The sequence below is a fragment of the Oenanthe melanoleuca genome, chromosome 10 (genome assembly GCF_029582105.1).
Source record: "Oenanthe melanoleuca isolate GR-GAL-2019-014 chromosome 10, OMel1.0, whole genome shotgun sequence".
Lineage (NCBI taxonomy): Eukaryota > Metazoa > Chordata > Aves > Passeriformes > Muscicapidae > Oenanthe > Oenanthe melanoleuca.
The window spans coordinates 1,330,174-1,356,303 of record NC_079344.1 but is presented as its reverse complement, the minus strand read 5'-3'; the positions used below and the strand labels follow the sequence as shown (position 1 = coordinate 1,356,303).

The following is a 26,130-nucleotide window of genomic DNA, read 5'->3' as shown; positions in this document are numbered from 1 at the left end:
TATTTTCTCTATTTTTTAATAACTTTGATATTGCTGTAGTAAAAGCCAGAGGGGAGGTTTATATTAAAAATAAACATCTGGATGTGGTTACATATAAAAAATGTGTACCCATATATATATATATATATATAAAATGTGTGTATTTATATATATTTATATATATATATTTATATATATTTATATCTATCTACATATTTATATATATATATATATGCATTTTATATATATCCACATATATTTTATATATCCACATATATTTTATATGTCCACATATATTTTATGTATATCCACATATATTTTATATATATCCACATATAATTATAAATATATTTTAGATAGAGATATTCTTTATATATTTTATATATACACATTTTAATATATATCTACATATATCTTATCTATATATTGTAATATATATCTGTATTTTATATCTATTTTATTCCCTCCCTTTTTTTTATTCCCTCCCTTTTTTTTATTCCCTCCCTTTTTTTTATTCCCTTCTTTTTTTTTATCCCCCCCTTTTTTATCTCCCCCATTTTATTTATTTTCTCCCCAAGTTTCTTCTCCTGTGTTTTCCCCCATTCCACCCAAAATCCCCAATCCCTGATGTGTGACACCTCTAAAAATCCAAATATTGACTTGCAGACATCACTGTGAAATACCAGGGGGAATAAAAAAAAAATAAAAATAAAAATAAAAAAACAACACAAGGTTTGGAATTAAAATTACCAAAAAAATCCCATGGTTTGAGGCAAGGCTTCTGTGGGCTGTGATGTGTTTGAGGCAGAAATTGGAATTTCATCCAGGGTGTCAGGAAGCTTTTAGCATTCAGAAATCTTCACTGCTGCAAGTTCCAAATCCTGAATTCCCAGCCTGGCTCTTCTCAATCATTTCTCTCTGCTAATTTTGGTGTCACCCTCATTTTTTTTTTTTTTAAAAGATTCATTTTGAGCAAATTTGTAAATGGCCCTGATATGTTCTACAATTGAGTCAATTACTGTTTCAGCCTGCAAACCCCCTGGGAAAAGGAACATCCATGGCCTCAAGGTAGGAATTTCAATAATTGTTTCAGCAAACTTAGATGGATTTGTAATGCTGTGTTCCACTTATTGAAATGTCAAATAAAGCTGCACTTGCTTCAGCTTTGACAAGCAGATTTTTTTTAGAAAAAAATCTGATATTTTTTTTATTTTTTTATTTTTTTGGTGAGGATGGGAGAAGGATTCATCTGCAAAATGTGATATATATATGTGTGATACCTATATATCTATATATTTATATATCTATATCTGATATTTATATATCTTTATTTATATAGATATATTTGTATATCTATATATATCTATATGTGATATTTATATATCTATATATATCTATATATCTATATCTGATATTTATATATCTATATTTATATATATATATTTGTATATCTATATATATCTATATGTGATATTTATATATCTATATATATCTATATATCTATATCTGATATTTATATACCTATATTTGTATATAACTATAATTTATATATGATATTTATGTATCTATATTTGTATATCTATATCTCTATATATATTTATATATCTATATTTATATAGCTATATCTATATATCTATATCTCTATATATCTATATTTATATACCTATATTTGTATATGTGATATCTATATTTATATATCTATATATCTATATGTGATATCTGTATTTATATATACAGTTTTATTAAAAATGGGTTTGCCTTTTCAGTTTTTAACCTCTGCTAATAATTTTGTTAAATTTTAGTAGTTGATTTATCAGCTGCTGTCTGCCACTGCTTCAAAGCTGTCAGAGCCCCTCCCCATCCCTGTGGTTTCAGTCATTTATCCAAGTGTGCAAAGTGGAATTATTTCAGATGTTTGACTCCTATTGCTCCTGCAGTCAGTGGAGGAGCCCATAAATGCATGAGGGGAATTTTGGGGTGTTGAAAGAGGATGAATGAGGCTCCATCCCCTGCAGCACAGTGAGCAGCCCTGCAGTGCTGCAGCTCTGACCTACATCAGGGCTGGCCCCAATTAACCTGCCCCAGCAGGGATGGGGACCTGGCTAATGAGGGGTTAATGAGCAGGTGTGTCCTGCCCAGCCCTGCCCAGCCCTGCCCAGCCTGTCCCCAGTCCTGCCCAGTCTGTCCCCATTCCTGTCCCCAGTCTGTCCCCATTCCTGTCCCCATTCCTGTCCCCAGCCTGTCCCCAGCCTGTCCCCAGCCCTGCCCAGCCTGTCCCCAGCCTGTCCCCATTCCTGTCCCCAGTCTGTCCCCTGCCTGTCCCCAGTCTGTCCCCTGCCGTGCCCAGTCCTGCCCAGCCTGTCCCCAGCCTGTCCCCAGCCCTGCCCAGCCTGTCCCCAGTCTGTCCCCATTCCTTTCCCCAGCCTGTCCCCAGTCTGTCCCCAGCCCTGCCCAGTGCTGCCAGTGCTGCCCAGCCTGTCCCCAGCCTGTCCCCATTCCTGTCCCCGGCCTGTCCCCAGTCCTGCCCAGTCTGTCCCCAGTCCTGCCCAGTCTGTCCCCAGTCCTGCCCAGCCTGTCCCCAGCCTGTCCCCAGTCCTGTCCCCAGCCCAGCCCAGCCTGTCCCCAGCCTGTCCCCAGTCCTGCCCAGTCTGTCCCCAGCCTGTCCCCATTCCTGTCCCCAGCCTGTCCCCAGCCTGTCCCCAGCCTGTCCCCATTCCTGTCCCCAGCCTGTCCCCAGCCTGTCCCCAGCCTGTCCCCAGCCTGTCCCCATTCCTGTCCCCAGTCTGTCCCCAGCCTGTCCCCAGCCCTGCCCTGCCCAGCCCTGCCCAGCCTGTCCCCATTCCTGTCCCCAGCCTGTCCCCAGCCTGTCCCCAGCCTGTCCCCAGCCTGTCCCCATTCCTGTCCCCAGCCTGTCCCCAGCCTGTCCCCAGTCTGTCCCCAGCCTGTCCCCATTCCTGTCCCCAGCCTGTCCCCATTCCTGTCCCCTCCCTGCAGGTGAACACCCGGGCTGGGGCCACCAGCAGCAGCAGCTCGGCCGCCTCCGAGGGGCTCCCCAGCAACAGGTGAGCTCTGCCCCTCCTGCTCCTCCTCAGTTCCTGCTTTGTTCATCTGGGGTTCCAGCCCTGCCCCTCCCCGTGCTCCCAGTCAGAGATTCCTGCCCAGTATCCCACTGCAGTCTCTGGTTTGCCACTCTGAAGCCATTCCTTGTGTCCTGTCCCTGATCCCAAATCCCTCTCCAGCTCTCCTGGAGCCCCTTTAGGTCCTGGAAGGGACTCTGAGCTCTCCCTGGATCCTTCCCTTCTCCAGCTGAACATTCCCATCCCATCCCATCCCATCCCATCCCATCCCATCCCATCCCATCCCATCCCATCCCATCCCATCCCATCCCATCCCATTCCCAGTATCCCACCCATCCTGCCCTATCCCAGTTTAAACCATTCCCTGTGTCCTGTCCCTCCATCCCTGATCCCAAATCCCTCTCCAGCTCTCCTGGAGCCCCTTTAGGTCCCGAAAGGAGCTCTGAGGATTCCCTGGATCCTTCCCTTCTCCAGGTGAACATTCCCATCCCACCCCACCCTCCTAGACAGGAATTCCTCTCCAATATCCCACCTAACTCTGCCTTATCCCAGTTTAAACTTAAATTCCTGATGTGCTGTCCCTCCATCCCTTATCCCAAATCCCTCTAAAGGAGCTCTGAGGATTCCCTGGATCCTTCCCTCCTCCAGGAGAACATTCCCAGTCTGGCTCCATCCCATCCCACCCCAGCCAGGAATTCCAGCCCAAAATCCCATTTAAATCTCAATTTTCCACTCTGGTGCCATTCCCAGTCTCCTGTCCCTTGTCCCCATCCCTCCCTTGGTGCTCACACAAACCCAGGTGGGTGATCCTAGAGTTTGGAAAATCTTGGGAATCTGCTCCACATCCATCCACCTCCAAATTCTCACTCTTGGTTCAGCTTTGCCTTTGTATTTTATTTTATTTTTAAACCAAAACAGCTTCCTGAGTGTGGCTCCTGCCAGAAAATCTGGGGGTTGAGTGGATTTTCCAGTGGGAAAAGCAGAAATTCATGGATTTTGTGGGGGTGGAGCTGCCACGTGGGGGCTGCTGGAGAAATGAGGGATTGGTGGGAAATCCAGGGAAAAAAAAGAGGGATTGGTGGGAATTCCTGGGGAAAAAATGAGGGATTGGTGGGAAATCCTGGGAAAAAAAATGAGGGATTGGTGGGAATTCTTGGGAAAAAAAATGAGGGATTGGTGAGAATTTCATAAAAAAAATTGAGGAGTTAGTGGGAATGCCATGGAAAAAAAAAAAGAGGGGTTGGTGGGAATTCCAGGATGAAATAAGGATTTGTTGCTGGAGGAATTTGGATTTGCTGGGAATTCTCTGGAGGCTTCTTTCAACCTCAATTATTCCATGATTTTAATAAGCAGATCATATTCCATTTATCCAGCAGCATTCTGCTCACAGAGAAAAGAAAAAAATGTTGTAAAGATTAAAAAGATGAATTAGCACAGATGAGTATAATCAGATTTCATGTTTGTGGAGATTTGGGAACTTTTAAAGGTGAATTTTGGGTGGGAAAATCCCACAAATCCAATTTTCCCTGGGAGAAATTCCAGCCTCATCCAGCAGCAGGGCTGGAGGTTTTTTCCCACTGGAAACCTCATCCAAAAACCACAAATCCCAGTAATTGTGGAGATTAAAAAAACCAAAAAACCAACAAAAAACCAACAAAACAACAAAAAAAATCATGGCAAAGTTTGGAAAACGTTCAGTCCAATCCAAAACTCCTAAAAATAAAAATAAATCTAAATTAAAAAATGAAAAATGAAAATAAATCTGAATATCTTAGTGCTCTGCACCCCCCTGTCTGAGCTAAATCTAAATAAAGCTGATTTTTCTGTCACTGCTGCCTGTTTGGTTTTTTCAGTACTTTGAGTTTCTCCTTCAAGTGCACTGAAAATGAATTTCCAGAAGATTCTTGTCACCTTCTCTGCTGGTTAATTGCCATTCCTTTTCCCAAAAACCTTCTGGAGTTTGGTTTTTGAAGTCATTGAAAGTCTCTCTTTTTGTTTCATGTTCACAAATTGTTAGTCATGAAAGATGACAAGATCAACTTGTGTTTCCTTGGAAAACTTTTTTTTTATTTTTTTTTTTCCATTTTTTACTTTCAAGCAGTCGTGGGAACAAGAGGCTTATTAAAGAACAAAGGGATAAAATCTGCAATCTGTGTTTGCACTGCTCCTGCTAATAATGATCACACGTGCACAGCCTTTCAAGAATAGATTATTTTGTACTTTTTTCTCTTTTTTTAAATTTTTTGTAATTCAATGATAAGAGCAGAATGTCCCCTTGAGATAAAGTTTTGCTGCCCAGGCAGTTTGGAGCAGAGTTTGGCAGGAAAAGCCAAGATCCTCTTTTTTTTTTTTTTTTTTTCTCCCTCTTTTTTTTCCCCCTTTTTTTTCCCCTCTCTTTTTTTTCCATCTCTTTTTTCCCTCTTTTTCCCCCCTCTCTTTCTTTCCTCTCTTTCTTTCCTCTCTTTCTTTTTTCCCCCTCTTTTTTTACCTCTCTTTATTTTCCATCTCTTTTTCTCCCATCTCTCTTTTTCTCCCATCTCTCTTTTTTTCACATCTTTTTTCCATCTCTCTCTTTCTTTTTCCATCTCTCTTTTTTATCTCTTTTTTTTCCATCTCTTTTTTTTTCCATCTCTCTATTTTTTCCATCTCTCTTTTTTTATCTCTCTTTTTTCCCCATTCTCTCTTTTTTCCCATCTCTCTTTTTCCCCCTCTCTTTTTTTCCATCTCTCATTTTTTTCCATCTTTTTCCTCTCTTTTTTTCCCCTCTTTTTTTTCCCTCCTTTTTTCCCCTCACTTTTTCCCCCTCTCTTTTTTTTTTCTCTCTTTTTTTTCACATGAAAACTGGCTGTGAGCCCAATTTCCTGTTGCTTTTTCAAACACCTGACATGTGAGAGCATTTTTTTTTTTATTTATTTTTTTTATTTTTTTTTTTACATTTTTTTTATTTTTCTTCTTAGAGCTGCTGGTGAACAAAAAATTCTGTCTCACCAGATTGTACAGTCAGGTGTGCAAGGTGAAAATTTGATTTTTTAAAAATTGTTTCTTGCTTCTCCAAAAAAAAAAAATCTAAAAAAAAATTTAAAAAACACCTTAAAATTCTTTTAAAACCCTTAAAAAAAATCTAAAAAAAAAAACGTAAAAAAATGTAAAAAACAAAAAAACTCTAAAAAAATCTAAAAAACCCTAAAAGATCTAAAAGAAACTCTAAAAAAATCTTTAAAAAAACCCTTAAAAAATCTTTTAAAATCCTTGAAAAATCTAGAAAAACCCTAAAAAAAATCTTTTAAAAATCTAAAAAATAAAAAAAAAAAATTTAAAAAAAATTAAAAATATTCTTATTTTATCTGTTTCTTTTCCAGTTTAAAAAAATCCTCTGCAGAGCTGAAGAAAATCCTTGCCAATGGCCAGGTGGGTGCTGGGATCTGCTTTTGATTTACTCAGAAATAATTTTTTATTTACTTAGAAATAGTTGAATTTTTATTTACTTAAAATAATGTTAGAAAATAGAAGATATTAGGATAAAATATAGAAATTAGAAAATAGAAGTATTAGAAAATAGAAAATTTAAATACTTCAATAATTTTTGTTTACTTAGAATTGTTTTTTATTTCCTTAGAAATATAGTTGATATTTATAGGAATATTTAATTTAAATTTAATTTAAAGGATTTATTTAATTGGTAAAAAATCTACTGAGATTCATTTCATTGGTCAGGAATGATAAATTTACTCTTTGGCCATTAAATTGATTAAATTTCTTTATTTCTAGATAGTTCACAAATTTTCTTTACAGGTTATTCTGGGATGGAATTCTTGTTTTTTTAGTTGTAACCTATTTTTTTTTTCCATAAAACTGGATTGTTGTGCAAACTGCTTTTCATTCTCAGAGTTGATTTCTCATGGTTGAGATAAAATAGAATATTTTACAAAACTTTCTTTTATCAGCTTTTATTGATGAGATTTGTGGGGTTTGGGGCAGAGATATTAAAATATGGAACAGGTGCTGGGGGATCAAATTATTTGGGATAATTTCAGAATCCTGGAATATTTTGGGTTGGAGGGATTTTAGAGCACAGACTGAAAATAAACTGGAATAATTTCAGAATCATGGAATATTTTGGGCTGGAAAGGATTTTAGAGCACAGACTGAAAATAAACTGGAATAATTTCAGAATCAGGAAATATTTTGGGCTGGAAGGGATTTTAGAGCCCAAGTTGAAAAAAATCTGGGATAATTTCAGAATCATGAAATATTTGGGTTAGGAAGAATTTTAGACTCCCAAATGAAAATCTGGGATAATTTCAGAATCCTGGAATATTTTAAATTGAAGAGGATCTTAGAGCCCAGATTGGAAATCTGGAGTAATTTCAGAATCCTGGAATATTTTGGGCTGGAAAGGATTTTAGACCCCAAATTGAAAATAATCTGGAATAATTTCAGAATCCTGAAATATTTGGGGTTGGAAGGGATTTTAGACTCCCAAATGAAAATCTGGGGTAATTTCAGAATCATGGAATATTTTGGGCTGGAAGGGATTTTAGAGCCCAAATTGAAAAAAATCTGGAATAATTTCAGAATCAGGAAATATTTGGGGTTGGATGGGATTTTAGAGCCCAAATTGAAAATAATCTGGAGTCACATCAGAATCCTGGAATATTTTGGGTTGGAAAGGATTTTAGACTCCCAAATGAAAATGTGGAATAATTTCAGAATCCTGGTGTGGTTTTAGGTTGGAAAAGATCTTCAAGCCCAAATTGAAAATTTGGAATTACTTCAGAATCCTGGAATGGTTTTTGGGCTGGAAAGGATCTAAGAGCCCAGATTGGAAATAATCTGGGATAATTTCAGAAATATTTGGGTTAGAAGGGATTTTAGACTCCCAAAAGAAAATCTGGGGTAATTTCAGAATCATGGAATATTTTGGGCTGGAAAGGATTTTAGAGCCCAAGTTGAAAAAAAATCTGGAATAATTTCAGAATCCTGGAATATTTTAGGTTGGAAGGATCTTGTTCTTCTCTTTTTGCTCCAAGCATTCTCTCCCTGAGACCCAAAATTGAAATTTTAATATTTATGGACAAACACACCATTCCTTTATATTTATTTTTTTTTCCCATTTTGTACTGCAAGGCAGGTTTGCAGTGACATTAAATATACACATGTGAATGTGGATTTATAAAATAATAAACAAATTAAATATGATATTATAATAAATTATAATTATAGACAATTGAAATAAAAAATTAAAATAGTTAAGATAGAAAAGAATAAAATAATTGTTTTTAATAAAACAATGAATTTTAAATAAAAGTAAAAATAATCATAAAATAATACAGATATCACATAATAGAAAATTATAAAATATTGAATTAAAAAAAAAATTCAAGCAGCCACATAAATATTTATTTATTTTTTTTTAACCTGTCCTGTTAGTCTCTATTGACTGAGACATCTGTGTCACTGCCAATAAAAGATTTTATTGATTTCCTTAACTGCTCTTCACTTCCCCTCTGCCTTGCAGAGGCTGAAATCTGAATTTTCTCAGATGCCCATGCAGGTTTCTCACACTCACCTCTCCAGGCCTCCCTGGCTTTCCATCAATCTGGGCAGGAAAATTCAAATTCAGCTTTCTGGGGTCCTTCAGCCTCACCTGGAATGTTTTAGAGAAAAAAAAAATGGGATTTTCCTCCCTAAATATGAGCCCAGAGCTGCTGAATGCCTGGAATTGAAACTGAGATTTTAACTGAGTTCAATAATGTCAAATTTCTTCCAGTTGAGTTTTAAATATTTCAGAATTTATGGGTAAATAATGGATTTTTCTTGGTGGTGTGAAACTCTTGGAGGAGCAGAGTCCTTCAGCCTCACCTGGAATATTTTAGAGAAAAAAAATGGGATTTTCCTCCCTAAATACGAGCCCAGAGCTGCTGAATCCATGGAATGGAGATGGGAAATTTGGATTTTAAACTGAGTTCAATAATGTCAAATTCCTGCCAGTTGAGTTTTAAATATTCCAAAATTTACATAAATAATGGATTTTTCTGGGTGGTTTGAAATTCTGGAGTAGCAGAGTCCTTCAGCCTCACCTGGAATATTTTAAGGGGAAAAAATGGGAATTTGGGATTTTATTTCTAAACAGAAAACAAATTCCTTATAATAATAAAAATGTTATTTAAATTTACTAAAAAGAAAAAAAAAATTAAGTGCCTCTTCTTATGAAATTAAAATGTTACTTAAACCCACAAAAAACCAAAAATTAGGTATTTCTTCTTCTGATATTGGAATTGTTACTTAAACCCACTAAAAAGAAAATAAGAATGAAGTTTTATACTTAAACACAATTAAAAAAAATCCTTATTTTCTTTTAAGTACCTCTTATGATATTAAAACTGTTACTTAAAACCACTTAAAAAAATAAATTAGGTATTTCTCATGATATTGGAATTGTTACTTAAACCCACTAAAAAAGAAATAAGAATGAAGTTTTGTAAGTTTTTAAGTTTTAAACTTAATTTTTTAAGTTTTAAGCTAAGGATTAAGTACCTTTTCTGATATTAAAAATGCTACTAAAAACAGAAAAATAATTCAGTTTTTAAACTATTTTTTAGTCAGCCTGATAGGAGTTAATCTGCTTTTTATTGAGAGAAAATTACTTCAGTTTCTGCAAAATTTTGGTCACAGACCCACAACTGGGATTTTAAATAAAACTTGAATTTTTGTTCATTTTGGAGGATTAAATCATTACTTAAGTCAGGCCTGGCTCATTATTTTTGATTTTTTTTTAATTTTTTTTTGGCAGTTTCTGCTTTGAGGCATCCCTAATGAGTTTCCATTTGGCTTTAATAAGGAATTGATATTAATCATTAAAAGCAGGGCCCATGATTCTCCCAGAAAATCCAAATATTGGCAGGTTAGAAATAGCTTTGTGCTGGCTCCATTGCTGGGGTGATGGGATATAAATATTTATTTCTCTTCTGTCACTCAGGGTAAATGGCACCTATTGATCAGCATTGATAAAGTGGCAGCACTTCATCAGCAATTTGCACTTCTCTGGAAATGGGATTTATTCAAATCTGCTCCTCCCACTCAGGCTTAATTGGGCATTGGGGTCCTCATCATGTACAGAAAATATCCTGGATTTATTGGGATTAATTTGGATTAATTGGGAATTTTGGTCTTCATCATTTACAGAAAATCATCCTGGATTAATTGGGATTAATTGGGATTAATTGGGAATTTTGGTCTTCATCATTTACAGAAAACCATCCTGGATTAATTTGGATTAATTTGGAATGTTGTTCTTAATAATTTACAGAAAATCATCCTGGTTTTATCAGGATTCATTGGGAATTTTGTTCTTAATCATTTCCAAAATATCATCCTGGTTTTATCAGGATTAATTGGGAATTTTGTTCTTAATCATTTCCAAAATATCATCCTGGTTTTATCAGGATTCATTGGGAATTTTGTTCTGAATACTTTACAAAAAACCCACCTTGATTTTATCAGGATTAATTGGAAATTTGGTTCTTAATAATTCACAAAAAATTATCCTGACTTTATCAGGATTAATTGGGAATTTTGTTCTTCATCATTTACAGAAAACCATCCTGGATTAATTTGGATTAATTTGGAATGTTGTTCTTAATAATTTACAGAAAATCATCCTGGTTTTATCAGGATTAATTGGGAATTTTGTTCTTAATCATTTCCAAAATATCATCCTGGTTTTATCAGGATTAATTGGGAATTTGGTTCTTCATCATTTACAGAAAATAATCCTGGTTTAATTTGGATTAATTGGGAATTTGGTTCTTAATAATTCAATGAAAATCCACCCTGGTTTTATCAGGATTAATTGGGAATTTGGGTCTTATTAATTTACAAAAAACCCACCTTGATTTTATCAGAATTAATTGGACATTTAGTTCTTAGTAATTTACAAAAAACCCACCTTGATTTTATCAGAATTAATTGGGAATTTAGTTCTTAATAATTTCCAAAAAATCATCCTGGTTTTATCAGGATTAATTGGATTAATTGGGAATTTTGTTCTTAATAATTTACAAAAAGCCCCACCCTGATTTTATCAGGATTAATTGGGAAATTGGCTTTTAAGGATTTGAAAAAACCCACCTTGATTCCATCAGGATTATTAATTGGGAATTTTTTTCTTAATAATTTACAAAAAAATATGAATTGGGCATTTGGCTCTTAATAATTCCCAAAACCCCCCCTGGTTTCATCCCCAGCCAGGTGGAAACCAGAAATGCTTTTTATTGAGGTTTTTTTTTTCGGTTTTTTGGTTGATTTTTGGTTTTTTGGGGTTTTTTTTTGTGTTTCTTTGCTGCTCCCTGCTTGACTTTTCCATGAATCCCTGAATTTTGGCAGCCAATCCAAGCTGGCTTTAATCTCCCAGCCTTTTATGGTGGAGAATCCATTTTTTCCAGAGAAATAAATAAATCACCTTCTGCTTTTGGCACCTTTATTGGAGCCAATAAATCTCATTTTCTCCTGCAGATCCTCCATTCCTGGTTTTCCCTGGAATTCTTTGTGCTGGGCACACCCTCAGAGGATGGAAAACAAAAATAATTCCCTTTTCCCAGTGCTTGATTCTCCAATTCTGCTCCATTTGTGGGTCATAACTTCAATAACCCCCCAAAAAATCTCCTTTTTTCCCCACCCAAAAAGCAAAAATCCAAATTTTTTTGATGGTTTTGTGGGTTTCTCTTCAGAGTGGTTGGTTCAGGAGGACAATTTTGGGAATATTTGGATTTTTGTTGTCACCTCCAAGACTTGGAAGAGCAAAACTCTTTAAAATAACAGAACCTGCAGGCTGAGAAAAATTATTTTTATTTTAGGGACCCTCTGTAGGTTCTTTATGTATTTTAAATCCCATTGATGAGTGATTATTCATTATTTCAGAATGAAATCATCATTCAGTGTTGAAATAAATGTTGATTTTTATCATAAACCTCATCCCTCCTAAGGAACCTGGCCCAGGTTTAATTACAAACACATAATAAATTAATTAATTGGAGTTTTCTCAGCTCAGGTTTTCCCATCCCTCTGTAGCAATTCCAGTGAAAAAACACATTTTTTGCTCAGGTAGTGAAAGGAAAAACCATCAATTTTTGGATTAATTTCTGTCCTTACAACTTCTTATAAATCAATAAAATATTTCATTTTCTGGTCATTAGAAATGCTGATATTGACTCTTTGGGACATTTCAGCTTGTTACCATCACTTGTGTTAATACACAAAAATGACATTTTTAAGCAGCCAGGCCAATCATGTGAAACATTTAACTTGGTGTCCCATAAAATACAAGTAATTACTGAAAACCTGTTCATGTTTGCTTGGAAAATATCTTTACAGAGCAGGATTTTCTATTTCAAATGATCAGGCAGTGGGGGAATTTTCCTGAAAAAAAAAAAATTGTTTTCAGCCTAGAATTAATTCTGATTAAAACATTTAATGCACATTGCAAAAATGTCTTCAGTGATATTTTTAATTTGTGCAAAATCAGAATAACTCTGCTTGTCCAGGGGAAGCTTGAACTGGGGTTTTATGTTTGAATTGGTTCTTGGGCAATGTTTTAAGCTGTTGTAAAATCCATATATTAAAAAAAAAAAAAGTCAAATTCAGGAATTTGCAGCGTGCAGAGCTTTGATCAGCTGAATTTCTGAATTATTTCTGAATTTCTGACTCATCCCAGCGAGTGCAAAGACTGAGGCAAAAAAAAAATTTGTGTATTCAAGGAAAACAACTTTGATCACATTTTTTAATTTAAAAAAAAAAAAAAATCTTTAGATAAAAAAAAATCAGGTGTGCAGCACAATTATGGTGAACAATTCCAGAATAAATCCTGAACTTTCCCAGGATTGTTCCCATCACCTCCAACTTTGGCTGTGCAGCTCTGGAGCCTCTTTTCCTCTCCCTCTCAGTGCCCTGACCCTCTTGAGCTCTATTATATCATTCCATTTTGACACCTTTTATCAAACTTTAATGAAATGACCCAGGCAAACAAATTGTCATTAAACTTTCCATCACTTTGTCCCTTGGTATCGTCCTTTATAAATTGGACAGCAAATGTTGTATTGATCTTCTCCTTCTTGCAGCTGAACTTGAAATGACCCAGCCTGCTTGTTGTTTATGGCCTGGAGTTGCTTTTCCTTGACATTTCCATCCCCACATGACATCTCTTTTGTTTTTTTTTTTTTGTTTTGTTTTTTTTTCTTTCCTGGAGATGAATGAACAAGACATTCGATACCGAGACATCCTCGGCCACGGCAACGGCGGCACCGTCTACAAGTGAGTGGCAAATCTGGCCAGAAAAATTCACATTTCAAAGGGAAATCTGGCCAGAAAATCAATATTCATTGGAAATCTGTCCAGAAATTCAGATTTCAGTGCAAATCTGGTCAAAAAATCAGCTTTCACAGCATTTTTTTTTGTTTTGTGTTTTGAGAATTTTTGAGTCCGTGCTGCTCTGCAGGGAGAAGAAATCTCAGTGTAAACTTTAAAACCATCCTGGGGTGTTTTGTTCTGGTTTTGTCACAGCTTTGAGTCTTTTCTGGGTGATAAAAGGGATTCCCAAGTGGGATTTGGGAATGGCAGCAGTGGTGGCACCAATGCCCTGCAGAATTCCTCATTCCTTTTCCCAAATTTTGGCTCTGGAGCTCCCACCCTGAAGCCAACATTAATTTTAATCTTGTCAAAATTTAAATTGCACAGATAAGACTCTTCCTGTTGAGAAAACTTCTTATACATGATGCAAAGTTTAAACTGCAGAATGTAATATCTGGGACTTAATAGTCTGCAGTGGGGTATGAAAAATATTCCAGTGGGAATTAAGAAATCCAGACTTTGTCAGAAAGCCCTGAGGGAATAATAAAGGTTTCCTCCAGAGAGCTGTTTCCCATCTCCACTAACCCAGCATCCCATTAGGGTGTTGTTTATACCTCAGACATTTTAACTTTGATATTAATTTTTTTTTTTTTTTTTTTTTTTTTGCCTCCCTAAAATGTTTTTAAAGCCACAGTGCATTTAGTTTAGTTTTTAATTGGCTGCCAGCACTGCAGAACAAACCAGCTCCTCCCATCAGAAGGTTTGGTGGAAATGAACTTCCAAAACTTCCAAGGAGGAAATGCAGTTTTGGGATGGACTCTGAAAAAAAAATCAGGTTGGGCTTGGGGATGGAAAGTGGCTCAGAAACCTCCTGGGTGTTTTCTTGGAGAAGGATATTCTGGAATTTGAGGAAATGGTGTTGTTTTCTGGTTTTATTATAGAGATTATTATATTGCTTTATTATAGATATTATTATTTTATTATAGAGATTATTATATTATTTTATTATAGGTATGAGAGTGTTGAGCTCTGGAGCTCAGTGAGGTGTTGGTGTCAGGTGAGGAGGCAGAATTTGGGGAATTCTGCAGGATGAGGGGATTTGGGTACAAGCTGGGAGTCCTGTGTGTCTGGAGGAGTGGGGCTGTGATTCCTGCCTGCAGTGGGGACTTTGCCCCTTCCCTGCACTTTGGGAAAGGGAAAATCCTCCCTGGAAAGGCAGGAGCCCCTCCTGTGTCAGGGAGGAGTTTCTGTGCCTCTGTTCTGATTTCAGACATGCCTGAGCAGCTGCAGTGACTCAGAGTTTCTGCAGGCCAGGAGCCCCCCAAGCTTTTCCTGCTTTTATCTCTGGATATTTTACACATTGTCATGGAACCCTCCAGTGGTTTGGGCAGGAAGGGATTTGGTTTATCCCATCCCACCCCTGCCTGGGCAGGGACACCTTTCACTGTCCCAGGTTCCACCTGGCTCTGGGCATTCCAGGGATCCAGGGGCAGCCAGAGCTGCTCTGGGAATTCCATCCCAGCCAGGAATTCCTGCCCAATATCCCATTTCAATCTCAATTTTTCTACTCTGAATTCCCTGTGTGCTGTCCCTCCATCCCTCATCCCAAATCCCTCTAAAGGGGCTCTGAGGATTCCCTGGATCCAAGGAGACATTCCCAGTCTGGCTCCACCACATCCCATCCCATCCCAGTCAGGAATTCCTGACCAATATCCCATTTAAATCTCCATTTTCCACTCTGAATTCCCTGTGTGCTGTCCCTCCATCCCTCATCCCAAATCCCTCCCCAGCTCTCCTGGATCCTGAACATTCCCAGCCTGGCTCCAACCTTGCAGCAACCCCCCATTCCCAAAAAGTTCCCAACCCTCCCTGTCCAGCAGAGCATCCACCCCCCAGTGGTGGATTCCTGGAAATCAGGAATTCCAGCTGGGATCCTGCCCAGGGATATTTGATATTTTTTCCAGTAAATCAATGAACATTTGTCAGGTGAGATGAATTGCAGAGGTTGGGGCAGTTTCCAGCTTGGGGATCGATCTGCAGCTCAACCACCAGCCTGCCCATGCCCTTTTTATCTTTTTATTATCCTCATTTGGTTTTTATTTTGTTGTTTTTTTTACTCCCCCTCTTGCCCAGCTCTTTATCCTGACTCATATCCATTATGGCAATGAAATATTCCTGCTCAGGAACACGTTGCAGGTCACTGAGCAAAAAATTTCCCAGCTCTCTTTAATTTTATTTTATTTTATTTTATTTTTTTCCATGGGAATGAAGCACTATTGGGATATTTTATTGAGATTGAAGTATTGATCACTTTTCCTGGCTGGAGGTGGAGTTGTTCTCTTTGGAAGACTATGTTTAGTTAGAAAATGGATTTCATTTATTTGGGTTCTTTACAGCTGCAAGTGGTTTATGGCTTGGAGAGAAGAGGTGTCTTAGCTTTATTTTTATGACAGTATAATTATACTTTAGAAATACACTTGATTACTGTGTGGAGCAAAATTGTTCCACTATATTGGCTTGGCCAATATTGCTATACAAACAACTTTTCAGTCAATTGAGCCTGGTAAAAAAAAAAAAAAAAATCAATACTTTATAGCAATATTTCTAGGGAGAACTTGCTGAATCTAAATGTTTTTTCCTGTTCTAAAAAGAGATTTTTATAGTTCTTTGACATCTTCTTCTGCCCCTACCTTTTGATCTGCTGTTTGCTTAATTAAGGAACCATCAAAATTCTCCTGTTAGATAGGGCTGAGGCAGTTAATTAGCTTGGCTTTTTTTTTGCTTGCTTGCATGTTCAAAAAAATAAGTGAGAAAATATAAAAAAAGCCCCAAAACTGTTTCTTGAACATTCCAGCAGAAAGCAGGAATTCTCAGGGAGCAGAATGTGCCCAGTTTTGGGTAAAAATCTTCAAGAAAAGGATAAAATCTGCTGGCACAGAGCAGCTGAGTGTGCTCAGAGCTGTCCCTGCAGTGTTGAATTTTATCCAATTTTATCCAGTTTTATCAAATTTTATCAAATTTTATCCTATTTTATCCAATTTTATCCAATTTTATCCAATTTTTAAAACTCAGCTGCCCAGCTGTTTTATAGTGGGGTGGAGAATGAAGGATTTAAGCTCTTCCCAAATGTTTTTTGCTTTTTTTTTTTTTTTTTTTTGGGAATAAATCATTCCCTGGTCAGTCCAAAACACATTTAAAGGATTTGCATTTTGGGCTCCATCAATGGCTGCAGAGACTTTTCTGAGATTTTTTTGGGTTTTTTTTTTTTTTTGTTTTTTTTTGTGTGAAAGATTTACTTTGGAATGTCTGGATGTGCTTTGCCAGCTGATAATTTAATGAAGTCCCAGGAGCTTCATTAAATTATTTACACCTCAAATCCTTAGTTTTGTTTGGATTTTTTTTATTCTTTTTATTATTTTGAACCTAAATATTACAAAGTAGAAGCATTTATCTCTGGCAAATAATTACTCTTGTCAGGTCTTTTTACATGATGTGTCTAAAGCATCACTATTTCCTTTATACAGAAGCAGAAGATTTTATGCTTATTTTATCCATATTTTATCCTTATTTTATCCTTACTTTATTCTTACTTTATCCTTATTTCATTCTTATTTTATTCTTATTTCATTCTTACTTTATTCTTATTTTATCCTTATTTATTTTTCTTATTTTTTTCTTATTTTTTTCTTATTTTATCCTTCTTTTATCCTTATTTTATTCTTATTTTATTCTTACTTTATCCTTATTTCATTCTTATTTTATTCTTATTTTATTCTTACTTTATCCTTTTTCATTCTTATTTCATTCTTATTTTATCCTTATTTCATCCTTATTTTGTGGTTTTTTAGCTTTTGTTTTCCAAGTAGCAAGGAGAAGTGAGATGCCCTGAACTCAGGGCCTGGCACAGCCCCCTGGGATTTATTTTACAGTGAGTTTTTGTCTCTCCAGCAGCAGGAGCATCCAGGAAAAATAACCATAAAGCCCCAATGATGCCCTAATTAATCTGGGAGCAGAAGGTTTCAGTCTGAGCTGGAGTCATTGGGAGGGAAGTGGCTGTGGATGATGTCCCAGCCAGGGGGAGAAATGAGGGAGTTTAATTGCCTTGAGCAATTTCCTCCAGCAGTTCTGCACTTGGGCTTGAACATGGAGAGGTTTCCATCTGCCCTTCCTGCATCCCATCCCTGCAGCCTCAGAAATGGGACTGGGAGCAGCTGGGATACAGGGCTGGGATAATGGGATCCATGGGATAATGGGATAATGGGATGGGATAATGGGATACAGGGATGGGATGGGATGGGATGGGATGGGATGGGATGGGATGGGATGGGATGGGATGGGATGGGATGGGATGGGATGGGATGGGATGGGATGGGATGGGATGGGATGGGATGGGATGGGATGGGATGGGATGGGATAATGGGAATGGGATGGGATGGGATGGGATCCATGGGATGGGATCCATGGGATGGGATGGGATGGGATGAGATGGGATGGGATGGGATGGGATGGGATGGGATGGGATGGGATGGGATGGGATGGGATGGGATGGGATGGGATGGGATGGGATGGGATGGGATGGGATGGGATGGGATGGGATGGGATGGGATGGGATGGGATGGGATGGGATGGGATGGGATAAGGGGGGTTGGTGCTGCCTGAGCAGTGTTGGCAGGGGCTGGGTGAGTTCAGGAGGTTTTTGGGCTCTCCTGGTTTGTCCCAGGAAGGAGCTCTGCAGTCCCAGGTGGTTCCTTGCAGCACCTCAGGGGTTGTGGGAACCCAGCCAGACTTTGCAGGGCTGTTCTCACCCCTGGGCTCATTTGTTGCTGCTTTTCTGTGGGAACATCAGGGAACCTGGGCTGGGGGGGGCTGGAAGAGACCTCACAGCTCATCCCATCCCCTGACCAGGGTCCTCCCACCATCCCAGGCTGCTCCAAACCCTGCCCAGCCTCACTCTGGGCAGCCACAGCTGCTCTGGGAATTCCATCCTTCCCAAAATCCCATCCATCCATCCATCCATCCATCCATCCATCCATCATCCATCCATCCATCCATCCATCCATCCCTCCATCCATCCATCATCCATCCAACCATCCATCCATCCATCCCTCCATCCATCCATCCATCATCCATCCATCCATCCATCCATCCATCCATCCATCCATCATCCATCCATCATCCATCCATCCATCCATCCATCATCCATCCATCCATCCATCATCCATCCACCCATCCATCCATCCATCCATCATCCATCCATCCATCATCCATCCATCATCCATCCATCCATCCATCCATCCATCATCCATCCATCCATCCATCATCCATCCACCCATCCATCCATCCATCCATCATCCATCCATCATCCATCCATCCATCCATCCATCATCCATCCATCCATCCATCCATCCATCCATCCATCATCCATCCATCATCCATCCATCCATCCATCATCCATCATCCATCCATCCCTCCATCCATCCATCCATCCATCCATCCATCATCCCTCCATCCATCCATCCATCATCCATCCATCCATCCATCCATCCATCCATCCATCCATCATCCATCCATCATCCATCCATCATCCATCCATCCATCCATCCATCATCCATCCATCCATCCATCCATCCATCCATCATCCATCCATCCATCCATCCATCATCCATCCATCCCTCATCCATCCATCATCCATCATCCATCCCTCATCCATCCATCATCCATCCATCATCCATCCATCCCTCATCCATCCATCATCCATCCCTCCATCCATCCCATCATCCATCCATCCATCATCCATCCATCCATAATCATCCATCATCCATCCATCCATCCATCCATCCATCCATCATCCATCCATCATCCATCCATCCATCCATCCATCCCTCCATCCATCATCCATCCCTCCATCCATCATCCATCCATCCATCCATCCATCCATCCATCATCCATCCATCCATCCATCATCCATCCATCATCCATCCATCCATCCATCCATCCATCCATCCATCCCTCCATCATCCATCATCCATCCATCCATCCATTCATCCATCCATCCATCCATCATCCATCCATCCATCCATCCATCATCCATCCATCATCCATCCATCCATCCATCCATCCCTCATCCATCCATCATCCATCCATCCATCCATCCATCCATCCATCCATCCATCCATTCCCTCTGTCCTGTCCCTTATCCCAGATCCCTCCCCAGCTCTCTGCAATATCCAGGAGAATCACTAAACTCATTCATTTCCTTCACTTCTAAATATAAAATTTTGTATAAAATTGCTGCTGAAAAAGCTTTAAAGTTTTTTTTCCACATACTGCAAATACAGAAAGTTTTAGAATATGACAAAATAACTTTGTAATATTCTTTGATATCTGGTCCTTCCCTTCTCCAACCCATGAGCCATCATTTAATTTTTTATTTTTTTATTTTTTTATTTTACAATTCTTGAATTCAGAGATGATTTTGGCCTCCTGGCAGGGGGGAAGTGGAGACAGAATCATGTTCCCAGCAGTGGCAGAGGCAGGAATGGAGCTGAGGATTCCCAACTGGTGCTCAGGGAAGGATCACAGGCAGGCTCAGGGACTTACTTGCCATTAAAACACCTTTAACCCTTGGAAGTCTTAAAATTTAATCTCCCTAAATTCCTGAGGAGGCATTTCCCTTTTTTCCTTTCCTGTGCATTCATTTCCCTTTTTTCCTTTCCTGTGCATTCATTTCTCTTTCTTTCCTTTCCTGTGCACTCATTTCCCTTTCTTTCCATTCCTGTGCATTCATTTTCTTTCTTTCCTTTCCTGTGCATTCATTTCTCTTTCTTTCCTTTCCTGTGCACTCATTTCCCTTTCTTTCCATCCCTGTGCACTCATTTTCTTTCTTTCCATCCCTGTGCATTAATTTTCTGTTTCTGTGGGTGATTTTCAGCTTCTCCTGTTTGGTTTTATTTTCAGTCCCCCTGAAAAGTTGGAGCAGCAATACCTGGCTGAGTTAGAGGTGCCCCACTGGGATTTATCTAATTCCAGTCTGCTTTAACCAGGACTGGTCACTCTCTGACCCTGGCTTGGCCACCCCATAAAAAATCTGTTATGCACAAAAGTGCATCAAATGAAGATAAAGTGGCTCCTTTGAGCCTGACAAAAGCCATTCCTCTGCAGAATGGGAGCTGCAGTGAAAGTAAATAAATGACTGGACAGCAATCACAGCCTAGTTGATGGAACTGTTCAATTAAAGCACAGGCATTTACATGGTGTAATTTCCCTAAATTGCCAATGAGCCCCTTTAGACACAACCAGTGTTCAAATTGATTTCAGCATTGATTTTGGCTGAAGCTGATAAATTTCTGCTTGTTAGTTAAAGTAATTTTGCAGAAGACTTTGTAGTGCAGTATTGAAGTGTTCATTTAGCTGATGGTTAAAAGAGGAGTTATTTACACAGGGCTCTGCTGCTGGGCTGAGATGGGACCATTCCCTGGTCATCTTTTTACTTTTAATTTTTAAGCTTCAGCATCCAATCAATACCTTATTGAAGCTGATTAAAATGTATCCAGCCAGCTGCCTATGGCTGTTTAATTAGAAAGTGGATGATTCTTAAATTAAAGTTGTTTTGTTTCTGTTGGATGTCCATAGCTGGGGAGATGAAGGGAGTGGGAAATGGGAGTTTGTGAGCAGTGGGAGCCCAGATCCCTCCCAGCCAGGAATTTATCCCAAATCCCATCCAGCCCTGCCCTCTGTCCTGTCCCAAATCCCTCCCAGCCAGGAATTCCCTCCCAAAATGCCATCCAGCCAGGAATTCCATCCCAAAATCCCATCCAGCCCTGCCCCATCCCTTGTCCCAAATCCTTCCCAGCCAGGAATTCCATCCCAAATCCCATCCAGCCCTGCCCTCTGTGTCCTGTCCCAAATCCTTCCCAGCCAGGAATTCCATCCCAAATCCCATCCAGCCCTGCCCCATCCCTTGTCCCAAATCCCTCCCAGCCAGGAATTCCATCCCAAATCCCATCCAGCCCTGCCCCATCCCTTGTCCCAAATCCCTCCCAGCCAGGAATTCCATCCCAAATCCCATCCAGCCCTGCCCTCTGTGTCCTGTCCCTCCATTCCCTGTCCCAAATCCCTTTCCCTGGGATTTTTTCCTTCTCTCAGCTCTCCCTGGAGCCTTTTCCAGGCTGAATAATTTTGCCATTTTCATTCCTGCCCCCAAAGAAGGTGATGCAGTTTTTGCTTCACATTTCTTCCCTAAAATTGTGATGAATTCACTCCAGGCTTTGTGCCATGTGGGATAACTGAGAGTCAGAGCTTGGGGCTCCTCTGCTGCCTTCTGTGCTTGCACCAGTTTGAATCCAGTTTGAATCCAGTTGAAATCCATTCCTGTGTCTGAGCTGCTCTGGGTACAGTTAAAATTCAGTTTCAGTCCATCAGGTGAATCCATTCCTCTCTGGATTGCTCTGGGTTCAGTTTAAGTCCAGTTTCAAACCAGTTTAAGTCCAGTTTAAATGCAGCAGGTGAATCCATTCCTGTGTCTGAGCTCTTTTGGGTGCATTTTAAGTTCAGTTTCAGTCCAGTTTAAATCCAGTTTCAATCCATTCCTGTGTCTGAGCTGCTCTGGCTGCAGTTTAAATCCAGTTTAAATGCAGTTTCAATCCATTCCTGTGTCTGAGCTGCTCTGGGTGCAGTTTAAATCCAGTTTAAATGCAGTTTCAATCCATTCCTGTATCTGGAGCTGCTCTGGGTGCAGTTTAAACTCAGTTCAAACCCAGTTTAAATCCATTCCTGTACCTGGAGCTGCTCTGGGTGCAGTTTAAACCCAGTTCAAACCCAGTTTAAATCCATTCCTGTACCTGGAGCTGCTCTGGGTGCAGTTTAAACCCAGTTCAAAGCCAGTTTAAGCCCAGCACTGAGCTGGCTTTATCTCCTTCATGCAGCCCCTGCTCCCAGCTCTGCTTTCCCCAAGTTTTTCCATCCAGACCCCCCAGTTTGCTGTTTGTTTGCCATTCCCCAGCAGATCCTTTTGCAGTCAGTGCTCAGCATCTGCAGTGGCATTTCAGAGGGAGGGGAGGTGCTGTGAGCCAGCTCAGCCCCACAAAATCTCCTTTTTTCCACCTGCTTTGCGCTTTGGCTGCCCTGATTTAACAGCCCAGAGTCAGGCTTGATGTGGCTGTTATTGCAGCAAGTGGCAAAGTGCTCATTTCCTAGGAACAATCTGAATTTCTGGTTTCTTTAATGGGGTGTGTGACACTCCTGGCACTGCTCTGCCACAGCCTGACCACTGGCAAAAATGAAAATTAAAAAAGAGGAAAAAATGAGCAAATATTGGGGGATTTTCTGTGTAGGGCTGAGTTCCTTTGGCCAGACTCTGGCACAGATTTTTTTATTTCTCAGAAATGCCCAGTTTGGCCCTGCACAGCTTTTCCTGATCCCTTTTCAGCTGAAATAAGAAAATCAAGTTTCTATTTCTGTTTGGAAATCCAAAATCCTTTGGTGAGTGGGTGTGGAGAGATTCCTCTGCAGCTCAGTGCAGTGCTGAGAGGAATCCCTGGGGAAATGGGATAATACTAAAATATTTTTCCAGCCTTTTGGAGGGAAATGATGTCTGGGTATTTTGAACAAAAAAAAAACAATTAAAAATCAAATAAATTTTTTTTTTTTTTTTAAAAATGGGGCGATGAATTCATGCCAAAAGAAACAAAAATAAATAAATAAAAAAGGACATGGAGAGGCAGAAATCTCCATCCTGGGGAGGAATTTCTAATTTCTGCCCCAAATCCCCCCCAGCTCATTCCCAGTGCCCTGGGCCTCTGTCACTCCATCATTTTGTCACATTTGCTGATGTGGGTGACATTTCTGAGTGACTCATGGGCACAGCAGACAGGTCATGGCTTCCCCTTGAATCCTCCAGGCTTGCCAAGGAATTTCTCATTGATTAGAAATTGTTATTGTGGAGGAGGGGGAAATAAAGGGATTTATCCTGGTGCCCAGAGGAAGCAGCTCCTGTGCTGTTCTTACCACCATAAAATTAATTTAATCAAATTTTCTAGGCAGGAATTGCAATTTTTTTGGAGGATTTAACAAAACACTAAACTCATTTTTTGGGGAAAAGCTGCTGGGAAAAGCTCAGGGGTCTCTGCAAACTCAGCCCCTGCTCAAGGTGACAAAGGGGTTGCAGTTAAAATTAGGGAAAAAAATGGAAAATTGGCACTGGTTTGAGCTGGGTTTAGCTGGTTTGAGCTGGATTTTAACTGGTTTGAGCTGGATTTTAACAGGTTTGAGCTGATTTTAGCTGGATTTGGCTGGTTTGAGCTGGATTTTAATTAGATTTTAACTGGTTTGAGCTGATTTTAGCTGGATTTTAACTGGTTTGAGCTGGATTTTAACTGGTTTTAGCTGGTTTTACCTGGTCTGGGCTGATTTGAGCTGGTTTGAGCTGATTTTAGCTGGATTTAGCTGGTTTGAGCTGGATTTTAACTAGATTTTAACTGGTTTGAGCTGATTTTAGCTGGATTTAGCTGGTTTGAGCTGGATTTTAACTGGTTTGAGCTGATTTTAGCTGGATTTAGCTGGTTTGAATTGGTTTGAGCTGATTTTAACTGGTTTTAGCTATTTTTACCTGGTCTGGGCTGGTTTTACGTGGACTTTAACTAGTTTTAGCTGGATTTGAGCTGGTTTAAGCTGGATTTAGCTGGATTTTAAGTGGTTTGAGCTGAATTTTAGCTGGTTTGAGCTGAATTTTAGCTGGTTTGAGCTGAATTTTAGCTGGTTTGAATTGGTTTGAGCTGGATTTTAAGTGGTTTTAGCTGGTTTTACCTGGTCTGGGCTGGTTTTACCTGGATTTTAACTAGTTTGACCTGGATTTTACCTGGTTTGAGCTGGATTTAGCTGGATTTGAGCTGGATTTTAAGTGGTTTGAGCTGAATTTTAACTGGTCTGGGCTGATTTTACCTGGATTTTAACTAGTTTTAGCTGGTTTGAGCTGGTTTTAGGAATTTTCCTGCCATCCTGGAAGGTTTTAAGTTCATTTCCTGCAATGTGCAGCGTTGCTGAGGAACTTTGAGGATTTTGCTGCTTTTCTCTGCCTGGTCCTACAAGGCTGGGCTTGGCTGCTTCCCTTCTGGAGGTGGCACCAAAATCTGGGAGATGAGACTTGGAGTGGGAAAATGGTTTTAACCCCCTCACAGACATCCATGGATTGACTAAAAATCTGATTTTTCATGCTGTGCTCACTACCCCAGAGGATTTTTTTTCAGCTCATCCCTTACAACCTGCATAAAGGAATTAAATTCAAAATTTTGCAGCGCTGCCTGTGACCAAAATGATCAATTCCACCTTCCAGCCCCACAAAACATCCCAAAAAATCCCATTTCTCCTGCACACTCCTGGAAGGGGTAATTACTGCAGCAGCTCCAGCCTAATTTGGAGCATTAGCTGTTAATTAAACCATCACAGAGGTGTAGGGTTGTCTTTTGGTGTAACCAAAGCTGCCATTAATCACTTTGTGCAGGACAATTGAGATGCTGGATCAGCCTGGCCTGAAGAAATTCCTGCCCTGCTGGAATCCCAAAGGGCTCCCAGCTCCTCTGGGATCCAATTCCCATAATTAAAAGTTCAATTGGTGCTGAAAAGCAAAGCTGCAAACCGAGCCCAGCCCTGCACGGATGAATTGGCGTGCATCATAATTAAATCATCGAGTCTTTTCATCCAGCTGGAAATGGGAGAAGTGTCCCGTGGAAACGGGATCAGCTTTCTGAGCAGCTCATTGAATGGTCCCAGTGCATCCAGCAGGTGTGGGGCATCTGCCCAGCCTCTCCATCCCTCCCTGAAATCTTCATTTATCCCCTGAGCTCCTGGATGCAGCTCGATCAAAAATTCCCATGGATAATCTCATTTTTTACAGATTTTTCCCCCTCTGCCTTGTTAAAATCTGTTTTTTACCCCTAAAATCACTCAGTTCCATAAATGTTTATCCAGGAGTTACTAAATTAAGGTGAAATTTTTAGGAATTTCCAAGCCAAACCTCATGGATTCATGAATTCAGCTCTATCAAAAATTCCCATGGATAATCTCATTTTTTACAGAATTTTCCCCCTCTGCTCTGTTAAATTGTTTTTTTTCTCCCAAAATCTGGTGCCACTCTTTGCATAAATGTTCACCCATGAGTTATTAAATTAAGGTGACAATTTTAGGAATTTCTAATCCAGATTTAATGGATTCATGGATTCAGCTCCTGTTGTATCAAAGTTCCCATGGATAATCTCATTTTTTACAGATTTTTTTTCCCCTCTGCCTTGTTAAATTGTTTTTTCTCCCCTAAAATCACTCAGTTCCATAAATGTTTATCCAGGAGTTACTAAATTAAGGTGAAGTTTTTAGGAATTTCCAAGCCATTACCAGAAATTAGGGGAGCACTCATGGTAATAAATAAGATTAATTGACATTTTTGTCCTGTCTGGGGGTGATTTTACATGGAAATTATTAAAGCTTTTCTTCCTCACTAATAATTGCTGGAGGTGCAGTGGTGAAATAATTTGAATTCTTTCAGGTTAGTGCCATAAATTCTGAGAGACAGTAAAACCAGTGAAGAGGAAAACCTTTAATGGTTTTGTTTTTAGGTAAAATTACATTGGATTTTCACTTTTTTTTTTTTTTTTTTATTTAATCTACCTTTATTTTCTCACATTATTTATGGTTAGAAATCTTCAAGTCATTAATTAGCCAATTATGGGTGTTTCTCCTC

The 26,130-nt window shown here is 39.3% G+C and overlaps 1 protein-coding gene across 1 annotated transcript in view; it reads left to right on the top strand.

Annotated features, from left to right (window-relative positions):
• Positions 1-26,130, top strand: part of MAP2K5 (mitogen-activated protein kinase kinase 5) — a 117,313-nt gene that overhangs the window by 15,838 nt on the left and 75,345 nt on the right. Inside the window, exons 5-8 of the mRNA XM_056499794.1 lie at positions 1,007-1,047; positions 2,974-3,041; positions 6,416-6,464; positions 13,300-13,364. Coding sequence (XP_056355769.1) covers positions 1,007-1,047; positions 2,974-3,041; positions 6,416-6,464; positions 13,300-13,364 — 223 coding nt within the window. The remainder of the gene's footprint in view (positions 1-1,006; positions 1,048-2,973; positions 3,042-6,415; positions 6,465-13,299; positions 13,365-26,130) is intronic.